The following is a 20,000-nucleotide window of genomic DNA, read 5'->3' as shown; positions in this document are numbered from 1 at the left end:
ATCAGAAAAGCTATCTATAGGGATAAAAGATATTTCCTACTGGATGGCTCTTATATAGAATTATTATAAGAACTGAATCAGTGAAGGTTATAGAGTGTATCTGGGAGTTTTATTGATCCTCAAACGTTCTGGCCGGGCAGCGGGGCAAATGGCCAAGGACATGACAGCCAAGTGTTCCATCTCCACATATCTCGTTCTTCTCTATTGCCCTCAGCCATTTCCTGTCTCTCTATTGCTCTATTGTGTAAAGGAAAAAAAAACATATTTTCTATTTTTAGTGTGAGCTCCAGTTCTGCAGCACTTCTTCTATGCCCCAGCACACATACAGAGACACACACACACACACACAAACAAGACACGGCATATTTCCTGTCAGGTCAAAGCAACGAAGAGGTCACGGCTCCCGATAGAATCCAGTCTGATTGGGCGCCCAAGTCGACCAATAAGGTTGTGACCTTTTTATCCTGATGACATACTCTACATAACTCTTACTTGTGTATGCATGTGTGTCGATCGGCTGGAGGATTCTCTGTCTAGTTCATAGTTTTTGCAAGGGGTCACTTTCAGGTTAAAGGGAGTTAAATCAAAGGAAAATGAAAGGAAAAATCTATTCCCGTACTTGGAACAGTCATTTTTAATCAATAGGTGATCCTCCCTGCATTCTGATAATTATTTTCTGTTGGAGTGTTCGCCTTAAAAGTTCTGCTGTATAATTCCAGTAAGCCTGCACTGGATCCCCAAGTAATGTCTAGTTGTCTGAGTTTTGTTCATTCTCAGCAGAAAATAGATACATTTTACAGGTCCCACTGTTTCTGTCTAATTAGAAATGAACGTGTGTATCTCAGGACACTGGATTGTAAATTCTTTCTTTCCTAAGAAATGTTTGAAGGGTAACATAAAAACAGGTATTTTGGAGGTATGTTTGTGGAGAGAACAGTTCAGCATTTGACAAGAGTTGCATAACGTTTCCTGTGGCCCTTGAGGAGCTCTGTCAAGTGTGAGAAAATAACCCTGGTTATGTCATGGTTATGGTCAGGGTTATCACAAAATTATCATAGAAATGCTGCTGTTACAAACCAGGGGTTGTGTAGTTGGAGTGCGCATCTACCAGGCAATAGGGTCTAAATGAAAAGATATTATCGGTTGCATTATGGGTAAGGTAGGATCTAGTGGTTTTGGATTGGGACCAACAATGTCTCAGCCTCTGCTATACCGATTTTAACCTTTCCTTTTTTTAAATCTGTCTCTTGCGACTCTCCCAACTTTATGGAATACTAAATCACTGGAGTGCCGCTTTAGGAAATTGCCCATTAAATAGAGAACAGAACTATGGTAAAATTTTCCTTTAAGGTTATGATGTTCATTGTTGTATATGCAGATGAAGAGTGGGATTAGGGTCAGGGCTCGTCAAGTAAATATAGTCAGTGGAAGTTGTGTGTGTAAAATCTGCCCTTGCCTGATAACCCGTCCTCTATCCTGCCCTCTGGAAGATCTAAGCCTATGGCCATGACGGTATGAGTCAGCACAAAGGTGACAGATGTTACGACGGTGGACATGGGTGAAAGAGCAGCCCTCTTGACCCACCAGAACCTGCCCTCCCTTCCCCCTATCTGAATTTCACAAGACCCTCTTTGATTAACTCAGTTTGAAGGCGGAAGGCACATGGTTAATTCATTCTTCCCACATTATCTTTAATTTATTCACATCTTGCTTTAACATGCCAGACTGGCCAAAGAAGAGAAAGGAAAGGCGTAACTTCCTTCTTTCATGATTTAACCAGCTTATTCACTCGACAGATTCACTAAGAAATACAGTATTCATCTTTTTTTTTGTATCTGCCTGATGAGACTCACATGTCCTTTGATAAATGACCATTTTTGACATATGAATGATGCAATTGCACACATTTTACAAAAAATTAGATGTGTGTTTTGCAGTGTACGCAGTGTTGAATTGCCCTAACCTGCGTATGTGTTGGCCGTTTTCCAGCAGGCTTCTGCCTGGACAGCAATTAATGTCATTTGGAGCGAAGAGGGACCTCATGACTCATTACATATGCCTTTTGCTCGGAAAAGCCTCTAAGGGTACTTCTCCTCTTGTGTGCCAATGCTGCCACTCGGGGGATGGCACAAGTTGGATAACACTCTAATTATAAAATTCACTATGAAAAATGTCTTCTGCAGTGCTGGCAGGGATGAGATTAAACCTTGTTTTGGCTTTAGTTTATTTGAGCTTCTTGTGCACAGACTCTATAGTTACTGTATGGTTACTGTGGGGTTTTTCCATTTGTGCAATTATTGTCTAACTGCCTGAAATATAAGTTTTTCAATAAGTTTTACATTTCCTGAATGGCTATTTATTTGCCGAGCTATTGCAGAGGAATCATATTGGCAGTAAGCTTTAAAAAGTCAAGTTACATTTTATATGTTTTGCAGAAATCTGCCCCAAAACGTACCAGCAACCGAGGAGGAGAAAATGACTGATTTTGACTTTGACAGCCATGTATTTTTGACATTTTACAAAGCATTATCTGACATTATTTCACTAGCTTGGCTGTCAACTACAGCGGAAAGGAGGGATTGAAACACATCATGCATTTTTATGCTGTAACCTGTGTCAACACTCTTGCTGAATGGACAAGGAGGCCCATCTGTGCCTCGCATGGCTGATCCTGGTGGACCTCCCCTCTCGACTACTGTAACCTGTTCACAGTCCTGGCTCAGTGGAGCACACACTGGCAAATAGCAGGAGGTAAAGGGGAGGGAGAGGTAGACAGAATGAGATAGAGGACAGAGACAGTGACAGCAGGAGAGAGAGAATGTTGACAGGGAGAGAGAGCAACAGACAAGGGCCGGAGATATGGAGAGAGAGGAAAACCAAAGATAGATAGAGGTAGAGAGAGTCAGTGCAGTGTGTCTAATCTCCCCTCGGGGGCGGTGATGTAAGGACGCCTTCTATGACAGATAAACTCACCCGACAGCGAGCCCAAAATGACAGACACCACCAGCAGTGGAAAGTAACGTAGTATATTTACTCTATTACCTCACCTAAGTACAATTCTTAGTTACTTAATTGAGTAATTTGATTTTATCCTCATTTTAAATGGTGTACTTTTTACTCCACTACTTTTATCTGACAGCTTTAGTTACTTTTCCAATTTAAATGTTTAATGCAAAAAATGATCAGCTAATAAATAATGATATATTATTATAGATTAAGTTACCCAACAGTATATAAAGTTACAGTTAGCCCCAACAATACCCGCTGCAATGTTAAAATGTTCCTGACACATGAATGCATCCATAGTTATAATCCAATGATATAAATGATTGTGAAATGGGCCATTTTGCATAATGCATATTTCTATTTATGGTATTTATGTTGGTGAGTGGGGACTTTTGCAATGTGATATTTCTACCCTTACTTAAGTCAAAGATCTGAGTACTTCACTGTGCCTGGCTTTGCCCAGAGTCTCTGCAGCATCTGGCAGAGGCAAGGAGGCAGCACCTAGTTTCCATACAGCTTTGGTGAAAGAAAAAGAAGATGGTGACGGGTGGGCAGTTTTGTAAGCGAAGCGGGGTGAGCTGGGAGGTGAAAAGAAAAGAGTGAGCAGAGTAATGTTTGCTCTACTGTGGCGAATACAGATGGGGAAGGAAGCAGCAGGAACTGTTGTTTTCATTCTCTATTTCTCAATCTTTCCTCCTTTCACTCTGCTGAAGATTGTTTAGGTCTTAAAGGAGAGCCAGACCAGCCCACTGAGCTATTTGTCACTCGTTTGTTTTTTTTGCTTTTGATTGAGATTATGCTCACCAAAGTCCATGCATGAACAATCTTTCTATCTCCCCTAATTCTTTTCGAGTACTGCTTGCTTGCTCGACATTAGCGGAGAGAAAATTGCCTTTGAAAGTCTCTGCAGTTATGTGTTTTTGTCAGGCTGCACCGCTCTTTGTCTCTTTTTCTGCAGCTTAGTCTTAAATAATAAAGCAAACATTGGTCAGACTGTGAAGGCTCGCTTGAAGGAAATGTTAAAAGGAAACCTATTCCAGGGTCAGGGTAGCCCCCACATGTCACAATTGACATCTCAGCAAGTGTGTGCTCGTCTCCACCTTTTCCAGAGACTGCCTTCAGTATGAAGTCAGTGCTTCTGGAGACTTTCGAGCAGTCAAGGTGGCAGATGCTGATTATGTGGGCTTGTGTGTGTGTGTGTGTGTGTGTGTGTGTGTGTGTGTGTGTGTGTGTGTGTGTGTGTGTGTCCATGTGACGCAGCAATGAGTCTTCTGCAGTCTTGTTCGGGAGGAGCAACATGGGCCGACCTGGGACAGACCTTGAGAGTCGCTGTGACATTTAAAAACAAACTCCCTCTGTCTCACAAGATAGACAATATATTTGTCACTTTCTCTGGCTCACTTTTCCCTGCCCTCTGCAAACCTCTATGTAGTTATCTCTGAATGGAAAAAGATGAATACATAAATGTGCCAACATACCTAGCTATATCTATATTTGTCTTTATGACACATTTGTACCATTTTTACATGGAAAAATCATGCAATTGCATATGGGCTTTGGCATCACATCACTCACGCTTTCATACACGCCACCCGTTGCATTTATCAGCCACCATCACACTCTTCCCACACGTACAATTAGAAACCGTAAAAGCCAGATAAAAGCACCATGATAAACGTGCCAGCTCCTTTGATCGTGCATTGTAACATGCTTACAACAGGCATGCACGGCTCCCAACATGCAAGAAGGCATCAGTATAGTCAATCATTGAGAGGCCCTGATTAACATTAATGGCATTTTTCAGAATTACGTTGGCATCTCCCTGCATTCCAATCACCTAGATTTCATGCCTCCTCTCTACAGGCAGCCCTGTTAATTGTGAGAGAGGAGAGCAGCAATGAGCGCTATCTGCTGAGCCTTTGATATGCACTTATCTTTTAGCAGTTTCATATTATGGAAAAGAAAATTGCCTTTAAAAATGACTGGTGCTTTATTACTTTTGGGCCAATTAATTTAATGAAAAATAATGCCTTTTTGAAATAGCGAGGAAAAAATAATTATGGAGAATAATTGACAAGAAAGGACAAGCATGCAGGGAGGATGTAAGCAGACGTGAATGCAAATTCACTTTTATTTTGTAGTTCATAAATAATACCTCACAATCTTTTTCATACAGGGCTTGTGGTTTTAACATATCCAGAAGTATAGGGGAAGCTCAGTTTGACGACAGCTTGCCCCGAAAGTGTCCAAAGCATTCAAGAAGTAGGGCACTCGCCTCAACGTTCCTTGAAGTGGGAGAGACAGACCGACCTAGATTTCCTCCTGTTTATTCAGCCATTTTAGGTGCTGGCTATTCATGTCTCCATTTCAGCGTTCCCCTTTCTCTGTCTTCGTATTTTCTACGAATGAACACAGCTACTTTGTTTGTTTGTTCATTCTTGCTGTCTCTCTTTCTCCCCTGTGCCCTCTGTCCATATCACCTCTCAGTCTCAAAACATACGTGAAAGTAACTCTAAACGGCAGTGACACATTCAGACAGCTGCTGAGATCCCTCATGCTGCTTAGCAGCATGGGGTCTGATAGCTTGACTTATCTCAAAAAACCCTGGTGTAACCCACTCCAAAATTTCACTTTTCGCTGAAAACAATCATCTTATCTCATTTATACAATCCTGTATTCATCCCCCACTGACAACTTAAATACAGTATTGCTTCATAATGTAGGGTAAAGCCTGACAATTGGTCAGACAGTTGCTTCAGAAACGTCTTTAATCAGTCATCAGAGCTCATCATCTTTTTATGCATTCCAGGGGGTTTGATGTGGTTCTGGTTGATTTAACACAGCTCTAATGCACCGGATGTGGTCATGAATTGGAAATGAATAAATGCAAAGTGAGACTTGGAATGCTGACCAGTATCAAGCTGACATGACAGCTATGCACACAGAGATGGCATATGTTGCCCAGTGTGGCTTCTGAGCCATCGCCACAGGAGAGTTTTGCCTCCCCATTCAGGTATTCTGTCATACATAGATACAGAGATCATATCTGCCCAAGGTTACAGCGTGGTGGACAGCAAGAGGGCTCCAGGTAAAGATACATGTTTGTCAGTAGCAGCGGTGGAGTGAAGTATTAGGTAAAATTAAAAATATTAAATAATCCGTGAAATGTACTGAAAGTATCAAGAGAAAAAGTAAAAAATGTCCATTGTAACTGATATGTTATTATATATGACATTATTAGATTGTTAATAGTAATGCATTAATGCGTAAGTTGCATTTTACTGCAGTTAGCTGGTTGCAGTGGAGCTAGCTTTAACAACTTTACATACAGTTCAGTAGTTAAGTTCAGGGGTTCCTTACCATGGGGTTGCATACCCTTAAAGGGTCACAAGAAAAATCTGGGGGGTCTTGATATGATTAATGGGGCTGGAAGAAAGAAAAGGTTCTACTACTTCTGATATTCTTTGTGAAATATTAGCTAATTTGACCTAATGCACCCTGAACAGATATTTAAATGAAACCATCTGAGGAGTTTGAAACATGACAAGGGCCTCCAATTCGAAACTGCTCTTTTTTTGTTAAGGGTCAAAGGTTGGGAAGTACTGGTTTAATCTTTAATAATGCAGTGTATTTTATAAGCTTATTATATTTTTTTAATGTAAAGAAGTATAAAATACCATAAAATCAAGTCCCTCAAACTGCTTAGGACAGTACTTCAGGAAATATATTAAGTTACTTTCAACTACTGTTGAAAGAACATCATATATTTTGTTTACGTTGCTCAGACTGGTATTGTTTTGTATAAATTTCATAAGCCCCACGAATATATCTCCCTTATAACTCTGTTTATAGCTTTATCATCTTACCAAATCATAATCTCGCCAAGTTGAAGCAATTACATTGCAAATGGTGCGAATTTAAACGGCAGCAAGCGGTTTCTTCAGTGCTTAGTGGGAGGGAGCGACCCTCAAATTCATATTATCACAGAGAGACTTAGTGGATTTGAAACTAAATGAATCTCAAATCAAAATAGAATGAATCTCCTCTTCAGTAGACTATCGAAGACGGAGAGAAATGGAAAGGAGAAGAAAAAAGGAGTGTGGTTGGGACCAAGGTGCCTAATGCACTCTATTCTCAGTTAATCATTTCTCTGCAGCTCTCTCTCTCTCTCTCTCTCTCTCTCTCTCTCTCTCCACCTCACCTCATAGCCTCTCTTCTCCTGTCTTTTCTTTCCTGCATGTTCACTTTCATCCTGCGAGTCCTTTCTCACTCTTTTCATTCCTTTCACCTCTACCTTCATCACTGACACCTCAGCAGGCAAGGTGGAGGGTAGAGTCTTGATCCCAGGCAGGTTACCCTTGGCAACAGACCACCTACCCCTCTGCTGCCAGCGCAATCCGACTAGCTTTGGTGCCAATGTTGGCAACTCCCCGCATTCCCCCCTTGGCAGAGAATAGAGGAGGCCCTTCTTTTTCTTTTTTTTCTTCCTCATCATCTCCTGTGATTGGGGAACAAGCACCCCCTCCCCTCTTTTACTTCACTTCGCCCTCCACAATCTAGACCTGACATAGCCAGCGAGGGATCAGAACACTGTCTACTGTAGATGCCAGCCATTAGCATTAGCATTTTAACACCTGTTCCCGGGCACGTGGGTGTTAGCACTTCTAATTTTAATGCAGCATGCTGGGACAACATTGGACAAACAAGGGCTGTGACAAAACAAAAAAATAACCGTTTGTGTGTGTGTGTGTGTGTTCACGTGCACACTTGTGTGTTTACATTCATCAGCCCGTCTGTTTGTGCCTGGAAGTGCGTGCCCAGAATAGTATGTGTATATAAACAGATGGATGAGAAGCTGCGTCTCTCTCTCTCTCTCTCTCTTTATCCGTCTCTGTCTGTCTCTTTTTTTCCTCTCTCAATAGAACTGTGGTCCAAGCTTTGCTCGACGCTCAAAGACGTGTTCATGGCCACCACACACAAGACTAGAGAGCAACCCTGTCCATCCCATTTTAATAGAAAGAGTCTCTGCGGCACGGCTCCCCCCCTATTTAGAATGTATCTTTGTTGCTCCAATAATTACCATCGGTTTCCTTAATTGGGATGATGTGCAGCTATCTGAAATAGCTACTGTTGAGTTTTTTTTTTCCCCCGCTCTGCTTCTGTTTCTCCCCGTGTGGTTTTACTTTGCATATTACCCCAGACACGATAGAAAGAGCGTGCAAAATACAGAGGGCAGCTCTTCAAACAAGCTGAAATCTTTTGTGTGTCTATTCAAATAATTTCACCCCGTGACTCTTTACCAAGTAGCTGCAGCGATGCATGTGATCGTGACTGAAGGTATTCTCTATGTGAAAACGCACTGAAAGGTCAAAGATAAAGTCTCTTTGTAATTTTTTTTGTGTGTGGTACACTGGTACTGTGTGTCTTAACTTTTTCACTTTAGTCTGCTTTGTTTCAGAAATAGCAGGTAGGCTTTGTGCAAACACAGACATTAGAAAGTTGTTCATTTCAGAAAAATGAGGGGGGGTGTTGTAGGATGAATTGTGTCCCTGCTTGATTTATTGTGCACTGGTTTCATTCTGGGGCTACCAAATAGAAAGTGCTCGAATTCAGCAGCACATTAAATTAAATATCTGCCGAACAGATTCTAATTTGATCACCAAGCTGTTTCAATTTCATTAGCCTAGTCCCTAATGGACTTTCACAGCATATTATTCCATCTAGCACAAATCCCATTCATTGGCTCTTTTTTTTTCTAAATGAGCCCCCTGGTGCACAGGGACCATGTGGCCTAACGGTGCAGTGTGAGGTCAGACATCACCTGCTTTTTCTTTTAATGGATGTTGGTGCAGAACTGAGTAAATCAAATCAAATCTGAATGCACACTGAGTAAATGCAATCAAACTAAAGATTTATGCCCAGCACCTTCTTAACAGCTGTTGCAAAACATCAGTCCAAGCGAAGTATTAATACATTCAGAGAGTGGAGGGTGTGTACGTGACAGCGACTGAGGCCCTTTGCTTTTGCATATGGTCCGATTGGATGTTGTTGTTGGCCGGCGCACGGTGCTCTGTAATGGTGCGAATGTAGTGTTGCAGCAGGTCAGATGGAGGAAAATGAATGGCTGAAGTTTTACCACGCTTCTGTGGTTGTAATCTTGTAATTATGCAGTATACATTATAATTACTTCAGCTGTGTAGTATTCCCACCATAATGGAAACTGAGCAACACTCAGCACATATGAATGGATCTGCTCTCTAGAAATTGGGTTGTTGTTTTTTTCTGTTGGCAATCTATAATAACATGTTGGAACAAAGTCATATCTGGTTATATATTTTATGAAGGTCCATAATTATCTGGAAGGCGGAAAATAGACTGCTTGCAGTGTTCATCAGCTGCACAGTTTGTGTCAAAACTTACAGGTAAGTGAACAAAGAGCTTAAATGTTAGGACTCAAATATTTAATTCTTAATAATTTAATAATTTAAGCAACAATCAATCCTAATTTACTAATTTAATGTGAAACCAAAAATATAAAAAACCACCCTCATTTTTCACACATGGCGAGATTTAGAGACTTAAGATTCCAGGTGGCATACCCGTACAATACAGGTATGTGCAGCGAAATACAAAGTGCTAAAAATTGAAATGAGATGAAATGAAATTAACAATATTTGATGTGAAGATTAAAATGCCGAAGTGTATATTTACCTGGTGTGAAGGTGGGCTGTGGATTTTTCATTAAATGAAAATATAAAATGTGGAGTTGTGAAATATTGCCCAGCAAGGCAGTGCATTGCCAAGTCAGAAGTCATAGAAGTCAGTTCACCATCCTGATGGCCTGGTTGAAAAAAGTTTTTTCTGAGTAAATACTGTATATATTAGTGAAAATTTATTAAGCATTAGTCTATAGTTCTTGTAACTAGGTACAGGGGCGCGTAGTAGAGCGTTTGCTGTTCTCTTTACCTGTCCTATCAAATGAAGACATAAAAAGCCAAAAAAGAAACTAGGTACAGATTCATTGGCGGTACAGGATGCAACGACTGAAGGTTCTTTCATGGACAGTGACTTTACTGAGACACTGCGGCCAAGACACATGCAGTAAAGTATAGTAGTGATGATTAGGATCAGTGCAGTGTCAGTGCTCCAAGTTCCAAAAGGCTGAAAGTGATAGTATAGAGCTGGAGAGGACTCTGCGGTAACATTGATAAATGTTTTCACCAAGCCGTCCGCCATTAGTGTCAGGGCAAGTTACAGCCACAAGAGCGGACAAACAGGAAATAGAGAAAGAGTGGGTGTAAATAATTGATAAGGCTGACCCTGCGCGATTCATATTCTGCGGCAGAGGATCAAAGAGCGATGCTCAGAGTTTGACATTGAGCCCGAGCGCAGGAGTCAAAGCCATTACCTTCCCCAGCATCGCTGCTGCTTGTGTTTGTATTAAAAATGCAATGACTTGCTCTTCAATATGGGCTAACAGTAGCTGGCACTCCTGGGCATTAACCAACTGGCTAATGGACTCACTGGTATTACCCTAGCAATTACCTACAGTAGCACTAAGTAAAGCAAGGTGGAAGCCATTTTGTTCCTGTCCATTCGATGAAGCTGTTCCTGGCTCTCTCAGGTGTGAAATATAGCCTGTGTTAGACCTCTGGGTTCTTTTAGGTGTGATCAATATTTCAGAGGCCCCAGGCCTCTGCGCCTTGTATCCTCCCACATCGCCTCTCACAACAGCTCTGCAGCCGATTATGAATGTCTGAATGAACCTTTGAGCCAATTAATGATTAATGGAATTTCACAGTTTGCAGAGGAATGTTTATTTGAATAGTGCATTAAGACAATGACTGTACAAAGCCAGGAACCCTGAACCCTGCAGCCTCTGCTCTAATCTGAGAAAGTAAAACCGTGTCTGCAGTGTTTTATTCAGTCCCACTGTAGAGTATATCTTTTCCAAAATGAGTGCCTTTTTGTGGACCTTGTATGTCAGCAAGACTTTGTGCATGCATCAGTGGTATGAGCTCCTGCTTTTATTTCAAAATGTGCTGTATTCATGACATTCAAATATTTATATATATTTGTCAACCTTCCCTCTTTTTCAGGACTTTATATCCTTTTCATAATTATATTGCCCATAAGTTACAGTTATTTGAAGAATAAACAAACATATGCATACACTAACCCCTTGTGACATGTAGCCATGCAGATAGTTTCGGTATATTTGCCCAGGTTTTGAGATATCCGTCTCTGAGGTTATGCTGCAACACCAATACCACAAAGGAGAATTGAATTTGTTTTGCCGTGCTCACAACATTGAAAAATGACATTTAAAAGTCGCAACTTTTCTCCTCATTGGCCTTGTTACTCTGTGTACTCCACAGAACTCTGTGTGCCAGGTTTTCAAAGAAACAACTCTCTATCAAAGAAATAGCCCCCATGAAACCTCCTGACAGTGTGTTCTGTGGGTTATCCAGAATAACATCGACATTGTTTTTAGTAAGGCACATTGCTGCTCAGTGTACTTACTCAATGCTGTGAACACTGCAAATTAAGGGATAGGGCTGGTGTTATATATATTGTTCTTATGGTCAACCAATCCCATGAAAAGATGATAATCAGTAACGAAATGTGTCTGTTTCTTAATACTGTTGCAGTCAGCCCCATGCCTGTTGGTTCTACTTAAGATGTAATTGTTTTTAAAGATGGGTGCCAAATTCATATTTAAAAGTGATTTACTAAAACAGCTGGGCACTTTAGTTTTTACAAAACTGAACTCAAACAGGAGTAAATAGTGGGGACTATTTTCAGGTGCAAATTTATTTCTATTATTTATTTATTTTTTGCTCTAGTGAGCCGGACAGTGGATGTGGGATTTAGCCAAAATAAACAACAATGCCCATGTTCATTGTAATGAAGAAACATGTCAATCAGTGCAACAGTGTTGCTACTTGGTGTGTTTTTAACATATCTGGCTTTGGATAAAACCAAAGGTCTTGCAAGTAAAATCAATCTATTGTTAGTTTTTTTTTTTTTCTGGGATTTGTTGACAATAAAGATTTAGAATATCACCTCCAGTAAATTGGGATGTAGGTAGAAAGAGAGAGATATCTCAAAACCTGGAGAAATAAGGGGTAAGTAACAAAATATATATTTGTTGGCTGAACCAATCCTTTAACCATGAAGTATGAACCTTAATTTTTAGGTCATAATTTTCAAATTTACGATGTGACTATAGCAGGATCTCTGGACAACTCTTCTTTGAACAAAATTGTCCAAAGGTTTCATCCAGTAAATCTCAACTTGTTCGCTTGTACATGTATATTTGCTTTGTTTGATTGATTTAATTAATTTATTGTGGAAGTAAAGACATTCTCTCTGTACTTAGGGCGTTAAATCTCACCAATTGCATTACACAATTTCAAGACCACAACAAATATGCTGGACTCTTGCCTAGCTTTGGGCCTGTCGAGTTGTCAGTACATTCTGTACATGAGGAAATGACTTGTGCGCCCGCACACACACACACACACACACACACACACACACACACACACACAGCCCATCCTCAACAGCCTCTAACATCCTACCCTTTAGCAAATTTCTGACTCGAGAGCCTGATTCGCACTAGAACAGACAGCTACAAATCACTGCGCCGTCTATGAGTTATCTCTGTCAATTACTGACGATAAATGGCTTTGGCACTATGAAGGCCAGGTGCATCAATCCACCACGTCTCACATTGTCCTAGCTTCTCCACTCTATTGATTCTACTTCCACTGCTTCCATGATCCAGTTTTGATGGCCCCTGACCACAAAAGCTAACTTGAGCGCTGATGTCAGATGAAAGGGTGGATATGTAACCCAAACTCCCACCCTGGGACATGTTCACATTCTTGATATCAGATCTTCCTCCCTCCCTACTGAGACTTAATATAGATCCACTGGAGTTATCCCACTACAACTACTCTGCGCCCGTACCAGATTTCAATCAAGGTTTGATTGCAATGTAATACCTTTTGTGGGAGGAAAAAACTCCCTCTTTAATAACATTCTCTGACCTTACAGTCCTTTCAATGCACATCTTCTTATAGAGGATTTCTGGCACATAGCCATATATATTTATCCATTTCTTTCTCTGATTCCATACCTCTTTTGTCAGCTTTTTTTCTCCCCAGCAGAGCTAAATGTGCTAATTCTACCCATCTCACCTCCATAAAATAGCTTTCAGATGTATGTATCTGTCTGGGGCCTGTGGCATAGCAGAATGACCATTCAGCGAGCTGGGGATGGGGTCTATTGTGAGCGGCTTGTCCCCACTACAACAGCTGTCTGCTAAGGGCTGTCTGTGATGGCTGTCTGCAGGATCGCCCACCACTGCTTTGAGTGATTCTCTCTCTTTCACTCTGCCAGGGGCCATGCTTGTGTTGGAGGCATTGATCGGCCCTGAATTGGATTGCGGCAGGGCCTGATTACTGATGTCAGTGTGTGCCGGGTCACGTGGGACTGCTGGAGCTCCTTGTGCCAAGACCGGGCCAGCTCGCAATGGAGGGGGAGGAAGTGGTGGTGTGTGGTTGGGGGGGTGCGCGCCGGTCACTGGAATTACATTTATCAGTCTTAGTTACACAGAGTGTGAACACAACATGCCCACACATACAGTACTGTACACTTAAATGACGCACAAACCACCAACATAATCTCCTTCTATTCCTATAGCGGGGAAACAGTCACTGTTCGTGATTGGCATTAAATAGAGAGTGTGGGAGCATGTTAGACTATAAAAGGGCTTGAGCACATCACACCAGTAAATTAACACTTCCTCTACTGTAATGTCATATTTAGTGTTTGTGTGGAGAGTTAGTGAAGGCGACTTAATGTTTGAAGACACTGTCTTTTTTTGCCATGTGATGCTACTGAAACATTCTTTAGCAGAAGGTTACACTCTATGACTCTGTGTATGTGTGTTTTGGTGTCTGTTTGCGCTCAAGGGTGTGTAAGTTTGGAAGTGATTCTCCGCACATCATTTGTTTACGCCTGGAATAGTGGCCATCATCTTTTCCACTAAGAGAACAATAGCCATTTTTCCCCTTTGCTCAGGAGACAATGAAGTGCCTTCCCGCCTTGCGAGCGACAGGCCAATAAAAAACGTAATTGGATCTGTCAATCAAACATTGCTGCAGCGCGGGGGTGGGCTGGCAGGTGGGTGGGTGGCAGTGGTGGCTGAGGCGGGAGGGTTGCCGGACAACAAGAGTAGTGCAGAGAGAGAGGGAGAAGGAAAGAGAGACGGAGAGCTGTGCCGTTGTGTGGCGCTACCACACAGAGTTCCCTCCCTGCACACTGCCCGGAGGCTCTCAGCAACGGCTACAGAGGTGTACAATTGTTGTGTTTTGTTGTTTGTTTGTACCAGGGCCAGGGGGGTGACGATCTGTCTTTGTTTGTAGGTATTAGTGGGTCGGTGATGTGGCTTTGATGCGACTACACAGGAGAGCCAGGGCTGCCAGAGCCTCTGAAGGTCACAGTGGATGTACTAGTGCTGATGTGTCTGTCTGTGCTTTGTATGCGCTCAGGCCGTCGGACATAGTTTTTTTCCCTACCAGGGAAAGGTCCTGTCATTAGTCAGGAGACCCAGGATGCTTTAGTAGTATTTTTCACGGTACAGCACACACACTGAACATCACCATGTCACATTAAATCATCAACATATTCGTGTGTGTGCTCACCTTAACCTGTCTCGGTGCATGGATTATGTGTATTTGCTGCTAGATAAGCAGCGAGCGTGCCCGTACACACTCTTTTATTGTATGCATTTGTCTGTTGCTCTGAGTTTTAATGACAACTACTTAAATTAAGAGCCCATTTACAGCCTCTCTGACAGAGACATTAAGTGCGCATTCAAATATTCTGTTTGTCTGGCTCCCACTCTGAGCCCTTACCTTGGCTTTTAGGAGATGGCTTTCTCATGTCTTTGGTGACATTCTTTTTCCATTATTAGCCGAGCTGGAGATTGTTACAGAGGAAAGGCGCTCTGTCGTTCCTTGCATTATGGTCTCAAGCACACTGTAATGCTGTGCCATATCTCTTTTTATGAACAGGCAAAGGATGTTTTAACTGTACGAGGCATTGAACACAGTGCGGGTCTTCAGACCGCCTTGACAGGTAAAAGGGCTTGTTGAGGAAACTATAGTCACTGTAGGGTTTCCAGGCTCACAAAGTCATTTTACTGCATACTTTGGGCAACTTTATGCGTCCTTAAAAACATAAAGACAGATTACCTTTCTGCCGGTTGCACTGTACTTTGAATCAAGACAAGAATATACCCTTACCCCCTTGCTCTTGCAAAAAATGCTAAGAAACAAAAACGCGATCCTAATTTAGAGAAATGAAAAGAGAGCTGTCTGCTTTCTTCCAAGGTTTTCTAGGTGCTCCACTTAAGGAGTAGAAATGTAGGAACAAACTTGATTTAAAAGTTAATATTTGTTCCTTATTGATCTCATGTGTATTTCTTTTTCCCTTTTATAAATACAGCAAAAATGCAGAGTAAACGAACTCTGCAGAATGTGTTGCCGGAGAACAGAACTTTTAAGTCTAAAGGTCTGCCAGCAACAGTAAAATGACACACTTCATTTATTACTACACACTGCAGCTTTCTATAATAATCTGGTGTTATAGTACTGTAATATTATATTCTTCGATTTGGGGAATATTTGAGAATGTAAAAGCATGAGGGAGTGTAAGTTCAGGCTGGCCTTATTAAGTGTTCCTCTGCAGTATTAAGAGTCTATAACATTAAAGAGAGATCAGCAGGTTTAAGTGTGTCATTTAAGTTGTGGCAGTCTTGCAGTTCTTTTGTGCCAATGAGCATGGTTAAATTAAGCTTGACATTATCAAGGTGTGTATTGTAATAGTTAGCCAGTGCCATTGTCTCAGCTGATCAGTTAACAATATGTGTCTGCCCCCTGTGCAAGCCTTCTTAATTTTGGTTTTGTTATGAGGAACGGTCCCTCTGCTCTGTGCTTTCTAAAGTAGGTAATTACACTGAGAGATTCCCTGTGGGGGATTAAAACAAATGACACAGAAAACACAGCCCTTCCCCATCGCCACTCATTCAAACCCTGCCTCCACTCTAAACCTTTTGCTTGTAACACCTACATGCCCATGAATACGCAAACATTCACAATAAAACATGCTGGCAGCTCATGAAAATTAGTGGGGTTGAGGGGAGAGGAGTCGGGAAATGATGGGGGGGGATCGCGATTTATGGACACGGTAAAACTGGTTTAGCATTAAGAGCTAAACAAAACATATGGTATTCATGCAGTTTGTAAGGGCTGCAGCAGAAAAGGCATCTGTCCTGCCAGTTTTGCAGTGACAGGCTGCAGGGAGCATTACTCATCATTACAATCTCTGCTGGCAGCCTATTTTCATCACATTACAGTGGTATAATGAAGCGTAGCGCGCTAGCGTCCTCAGGTTCTCTGAGTAGTTCACCATTAGCACCAGCCGAGTGCATTCATCCAAGTAGCTTTATTGAACTTTTTACAGTTAGTTTATTGTATAATTAATTAATTACTGCACAACAATAGGTGTAATCTTGGCACAGTGGCGGTTCAGATTTTCAAATTTGTCTTGACAGTCGAGACACATTTGATGCGACTCACTCTTACTGAGAAGTAGAGGTGCCTGCATTTGATGGGATTTGCCAAACAACTAACCATTTTCTCTCTGCTCTTCCTCTCTTTGTGTTTCTTCCAGGAACAAGGAAAAGTAGGTGTGACATTCAACATTGGGACAGTCGACATCAGTGTGAAGGAGACAACCACAGCAGTAAACGATGGCAAATACCATTTGGTCCGATTCACCAGGAATGGGGGCAATGCAACTTTGCAGGTGGACAACTGGCCAGTGAATGAACACTTTCCTACAGGTACTGCCTTATTCCTTTGTCTGATAAATTCCTGCCAGAGTAAAATTATAGTTTTAAAACCACTGGACACCACCTATTTGTTTAAGCAAACGGCACCACCAACAATATACAAAAAAGATTCACTTTCTCCTGTTTTTGTGAGTAAAACATCTCAGGGAGACTAAGAGGCATGCAGTTGCATTAACTGGCACACACTGTGTCTCAAAAAATTCTACTTTCACACCCTTACACCTGACTCCATAGGAGAGGAGCACACCGAGCTAGAATCTTTTGTCTTGCAAGAGGTATTAACTGTGCAACATCTGGCCAGTTCATTTCAGGAAAGGGATTAAAAGGCACCGAGAGGCATTTGGTCGTTGGGCAAGCAAGGAGAGGATAGAGGCAGAAACCAAGGGTGGCCTGTTGGCCAGATAAAGCTGCTGCCTGCCTGTATCTCTCATTCCCAGGTCAGCAGAAGCAGCACAGCAGCAGAATACAAATAGGGTCATCAAACGAAGCCCGCTCCATTTGGAGGCTCAGGCACTCCCTTCATTTGGCACAGAGATGTGCCGCTCAGCTAGCTAGGTGAGAGAAAGAGTGTGAGAGAGAAGGAAAAATTCTCTGCTGCTTCTACTTAACAATCCATTAAATTAAGTTGGCTCTCCCGGTCTTTGATATTTGTGTCTCCATGCCAGCCAGCTTAGGAGAGGCCACCTTTGTTTCCTTGTTCCCTATTACCCACTCTTCAATTTCACTTAGTCAAACAGAGCAGACGCACAGGGAAGCAACATGGGCGCAAAGTGGCAGTTGAGGCGAGAAGAAGTTGGGATGACAAAAGATAATATGAAACTTCAGTGATCTCTGAGGTGAAATTGTGCCATGGCAGCAAGACATAATTGGACAGAAACAGATGTAGAATAAATAGACAATGTTGAAGATTAAATAGTGTTACATTACCAGATGTGGTGGTAACGTGAACAGAAATGTGTCCAGAAACACAACTGTGCATCACTAGCTTTTTTTGAAGAAAGGAAAAATGCTGATGCAACTCAATGGTAAGGAGCAAACCAATAGTAGTTGGTCCCTTTCACTTCTCAGCCCTATGTCTCAGCAGCCCTACAGCATGCTCCTCGTTGCATGCCTTCACAGAGGACAGGGCAGCATCGTCTTCTGGCGTGACCTGGCACGCTGTTTTGGTTTGGTTCAATGCCAGCGCAGGTGATGTTAATCCCTTCTGTCTCTGGCTTTCTTTTGCCGTTGGCTGTCTTTCGCTTTTCTTTGAACAGATAAAGTTAGATGGGTTTCATAACTGTGTTTCAGCCACACTTATACTGGAAAATACTGAGAAACTCTATAACATGTGGCACAAAACATGCACAGGAGCGACGTCTCCATTGCATACAAAGCAACACTGACGGAAATCAACTAATCAGACACATGTGAGGTAGTCTTTCTTGTTTCTTTTGTATCCCAGTCCTGACTATTCTCCATCTTTAATGACCTGTAATGAACCCCTAGCATCTTCATAATTACCTCAAAGTGCCTTCTGCATCAGCATTCAAAGGTAATTTTATCAACCGTATGTCAATATCTGTGATCCAAAGCCACGGTCTATTCAGAAATCCCTGCTAAATGGCCGTTGGTTTTGCACCTCAGTTTAAGCAGTGCACAACAGAAAGCTTGTGCTTTTTAGCTCTGGATTCCTTCCAAGTGATCCCATTGAGGTTTGTTCCCTTTTCTATCCATCTGCCATTGTCTTGGAATGGAGTTGAGGTCGAGGGATCGAATGCGTGGTAATTTCTTTTTCTCTTCTGCACAGGTAATTTGCAGGGCACTCAGTGATAGTAATTCAACGATGATTGATTTTTTTTTCTTCCGCCCTCCCTCCCTTGTAAAGGCGTTGTCATCTCATGAGTAATTACATGTTAGGGTGCAGACTCATCGACTGCTTTCTCGCACTCCTAATGCTTAACTTGAAGGCAGGAGCCGCCACAAGGCTCTCAGGTCGTTCAATAAACAGTTATCGGATCTGGGCATGCCCTCTCTCTCTGGTAGGGAATAGGTGAAGACAAAGGTGTTGGTGGATTGCTTGTCATTCAAAGCTGCTTGCAAAATAGCCTGGGGCGTGTAAATTGGACATCTCAACAGCAGTGTTTGAAATGTTGGCCCACCAAAGTATATAGGTGTTAGGATCGGTTTTAAATGTTACATTTTAAATTTTTATACCATGGCCTGCTTTTAATTATTACTAGAGCAATATTGGGTCAGTTACAGTCAGTTATAGTAATTTCCTTTTTCTTAGGAATGACTTCTTAATGGAGAGTTTCAATTTATTCTAACTGTATTTTTGTAGGGTTTTTTTTACAACATTATACTCACTAAGTTAATTACTGGGATTTTTTTATTTGATTAAATTTTGCAATAAACTATTTAAAAACAAAAGAATAAAACAATACGAGGAAAATAAAACTAGATTTAGTTGTCAATCTGTTGAAAAGATAACATTACTACATCCTCATTAAGATCACAATGTTAAGATAGCAGGAGTGAGGGCACATAGGTAACGTTTAATACAGTACCAGCATCACTAATGCTGCCGAAAGCAGATGCACCAGCGACCATTCAGCAAAGGTACACTTGTTGCACACTGACAACACTGATATGCATAATCTTATGCCTTATACCTGAATCAATTTCACACTCAAAGAAGTGGCCACCACTTTATTAGGTACACCTGTAAAATGTAATCCAATCCAATACAGCAAATATTCAATTTAGATTGACACTGTTGTTCATTTAATAATATGTTTATTATTGAGGTTATACAGTAGTTTGCAGTGGTGTTGAACTGGGCTGCATTATATTGAAATGTTGTTTTTAATATTTTGCCCAACCCTTTTGCAAACATGAGGGGGGCAGAGACAAATTTCAATATAATGCACCTCCTATAATGCACTTTCCTTATTAATAAACATATAGTTAGATAATTATCACCTCTCCAAATGTGTGAACAAAAACTGACCATTTTAACCTTCATTAAGGTAGAATATATAACAGAGCTGTTTGTACTGGACTACATTAGATAGGGTAACCTAAT

At 41.5% G+C, this 20,000-nt stretch overlaps 1 protein-coding gene across 9 annotated transcripts in view; it reads left to right on the top strand.

Annotated features, from left to right (window-relative positions):
- nrxn3b (neurexin 3b) overlaps positions 1-20,000 on the top strand; it is a 279,282-nt gene that overhangs the window by 219,681 nt on the left and 39,601 nt on the right. For all 9 annotated transcript variants that reach the window (XM_051408679.1, XM_051408673.1, XM_051408671.1 and 6 more), the window contains one exon: positions 16,753-16,924. In XM_051408679.1, the coding sequence (XP_051264639.1) occupies positions 16,753-16,924 (172 nt within the window). The remainder of the gene's footprint in view (positions 1-16,752; positions 16,925-20,000) is intronic.

The sequence above is a fragment of the Dicentrarchus labrax genome, unplaced genomic scaffold (genome assembly GCF_905237075.1).
Source record: "Dicentrarchus labrax unplaced genomic scaffold, dlabrax2021, whole genome shotgun sequence".
Taxonomy (NCBI): Eukaryota; Metazoa; Chordata; class Actinopteri; family Moronidae; genus Dicentrarchus; species Dicentrarchus labrax.
This window is presented reverse-complemented; position numbering and strand designations above follow the sequence as displayed.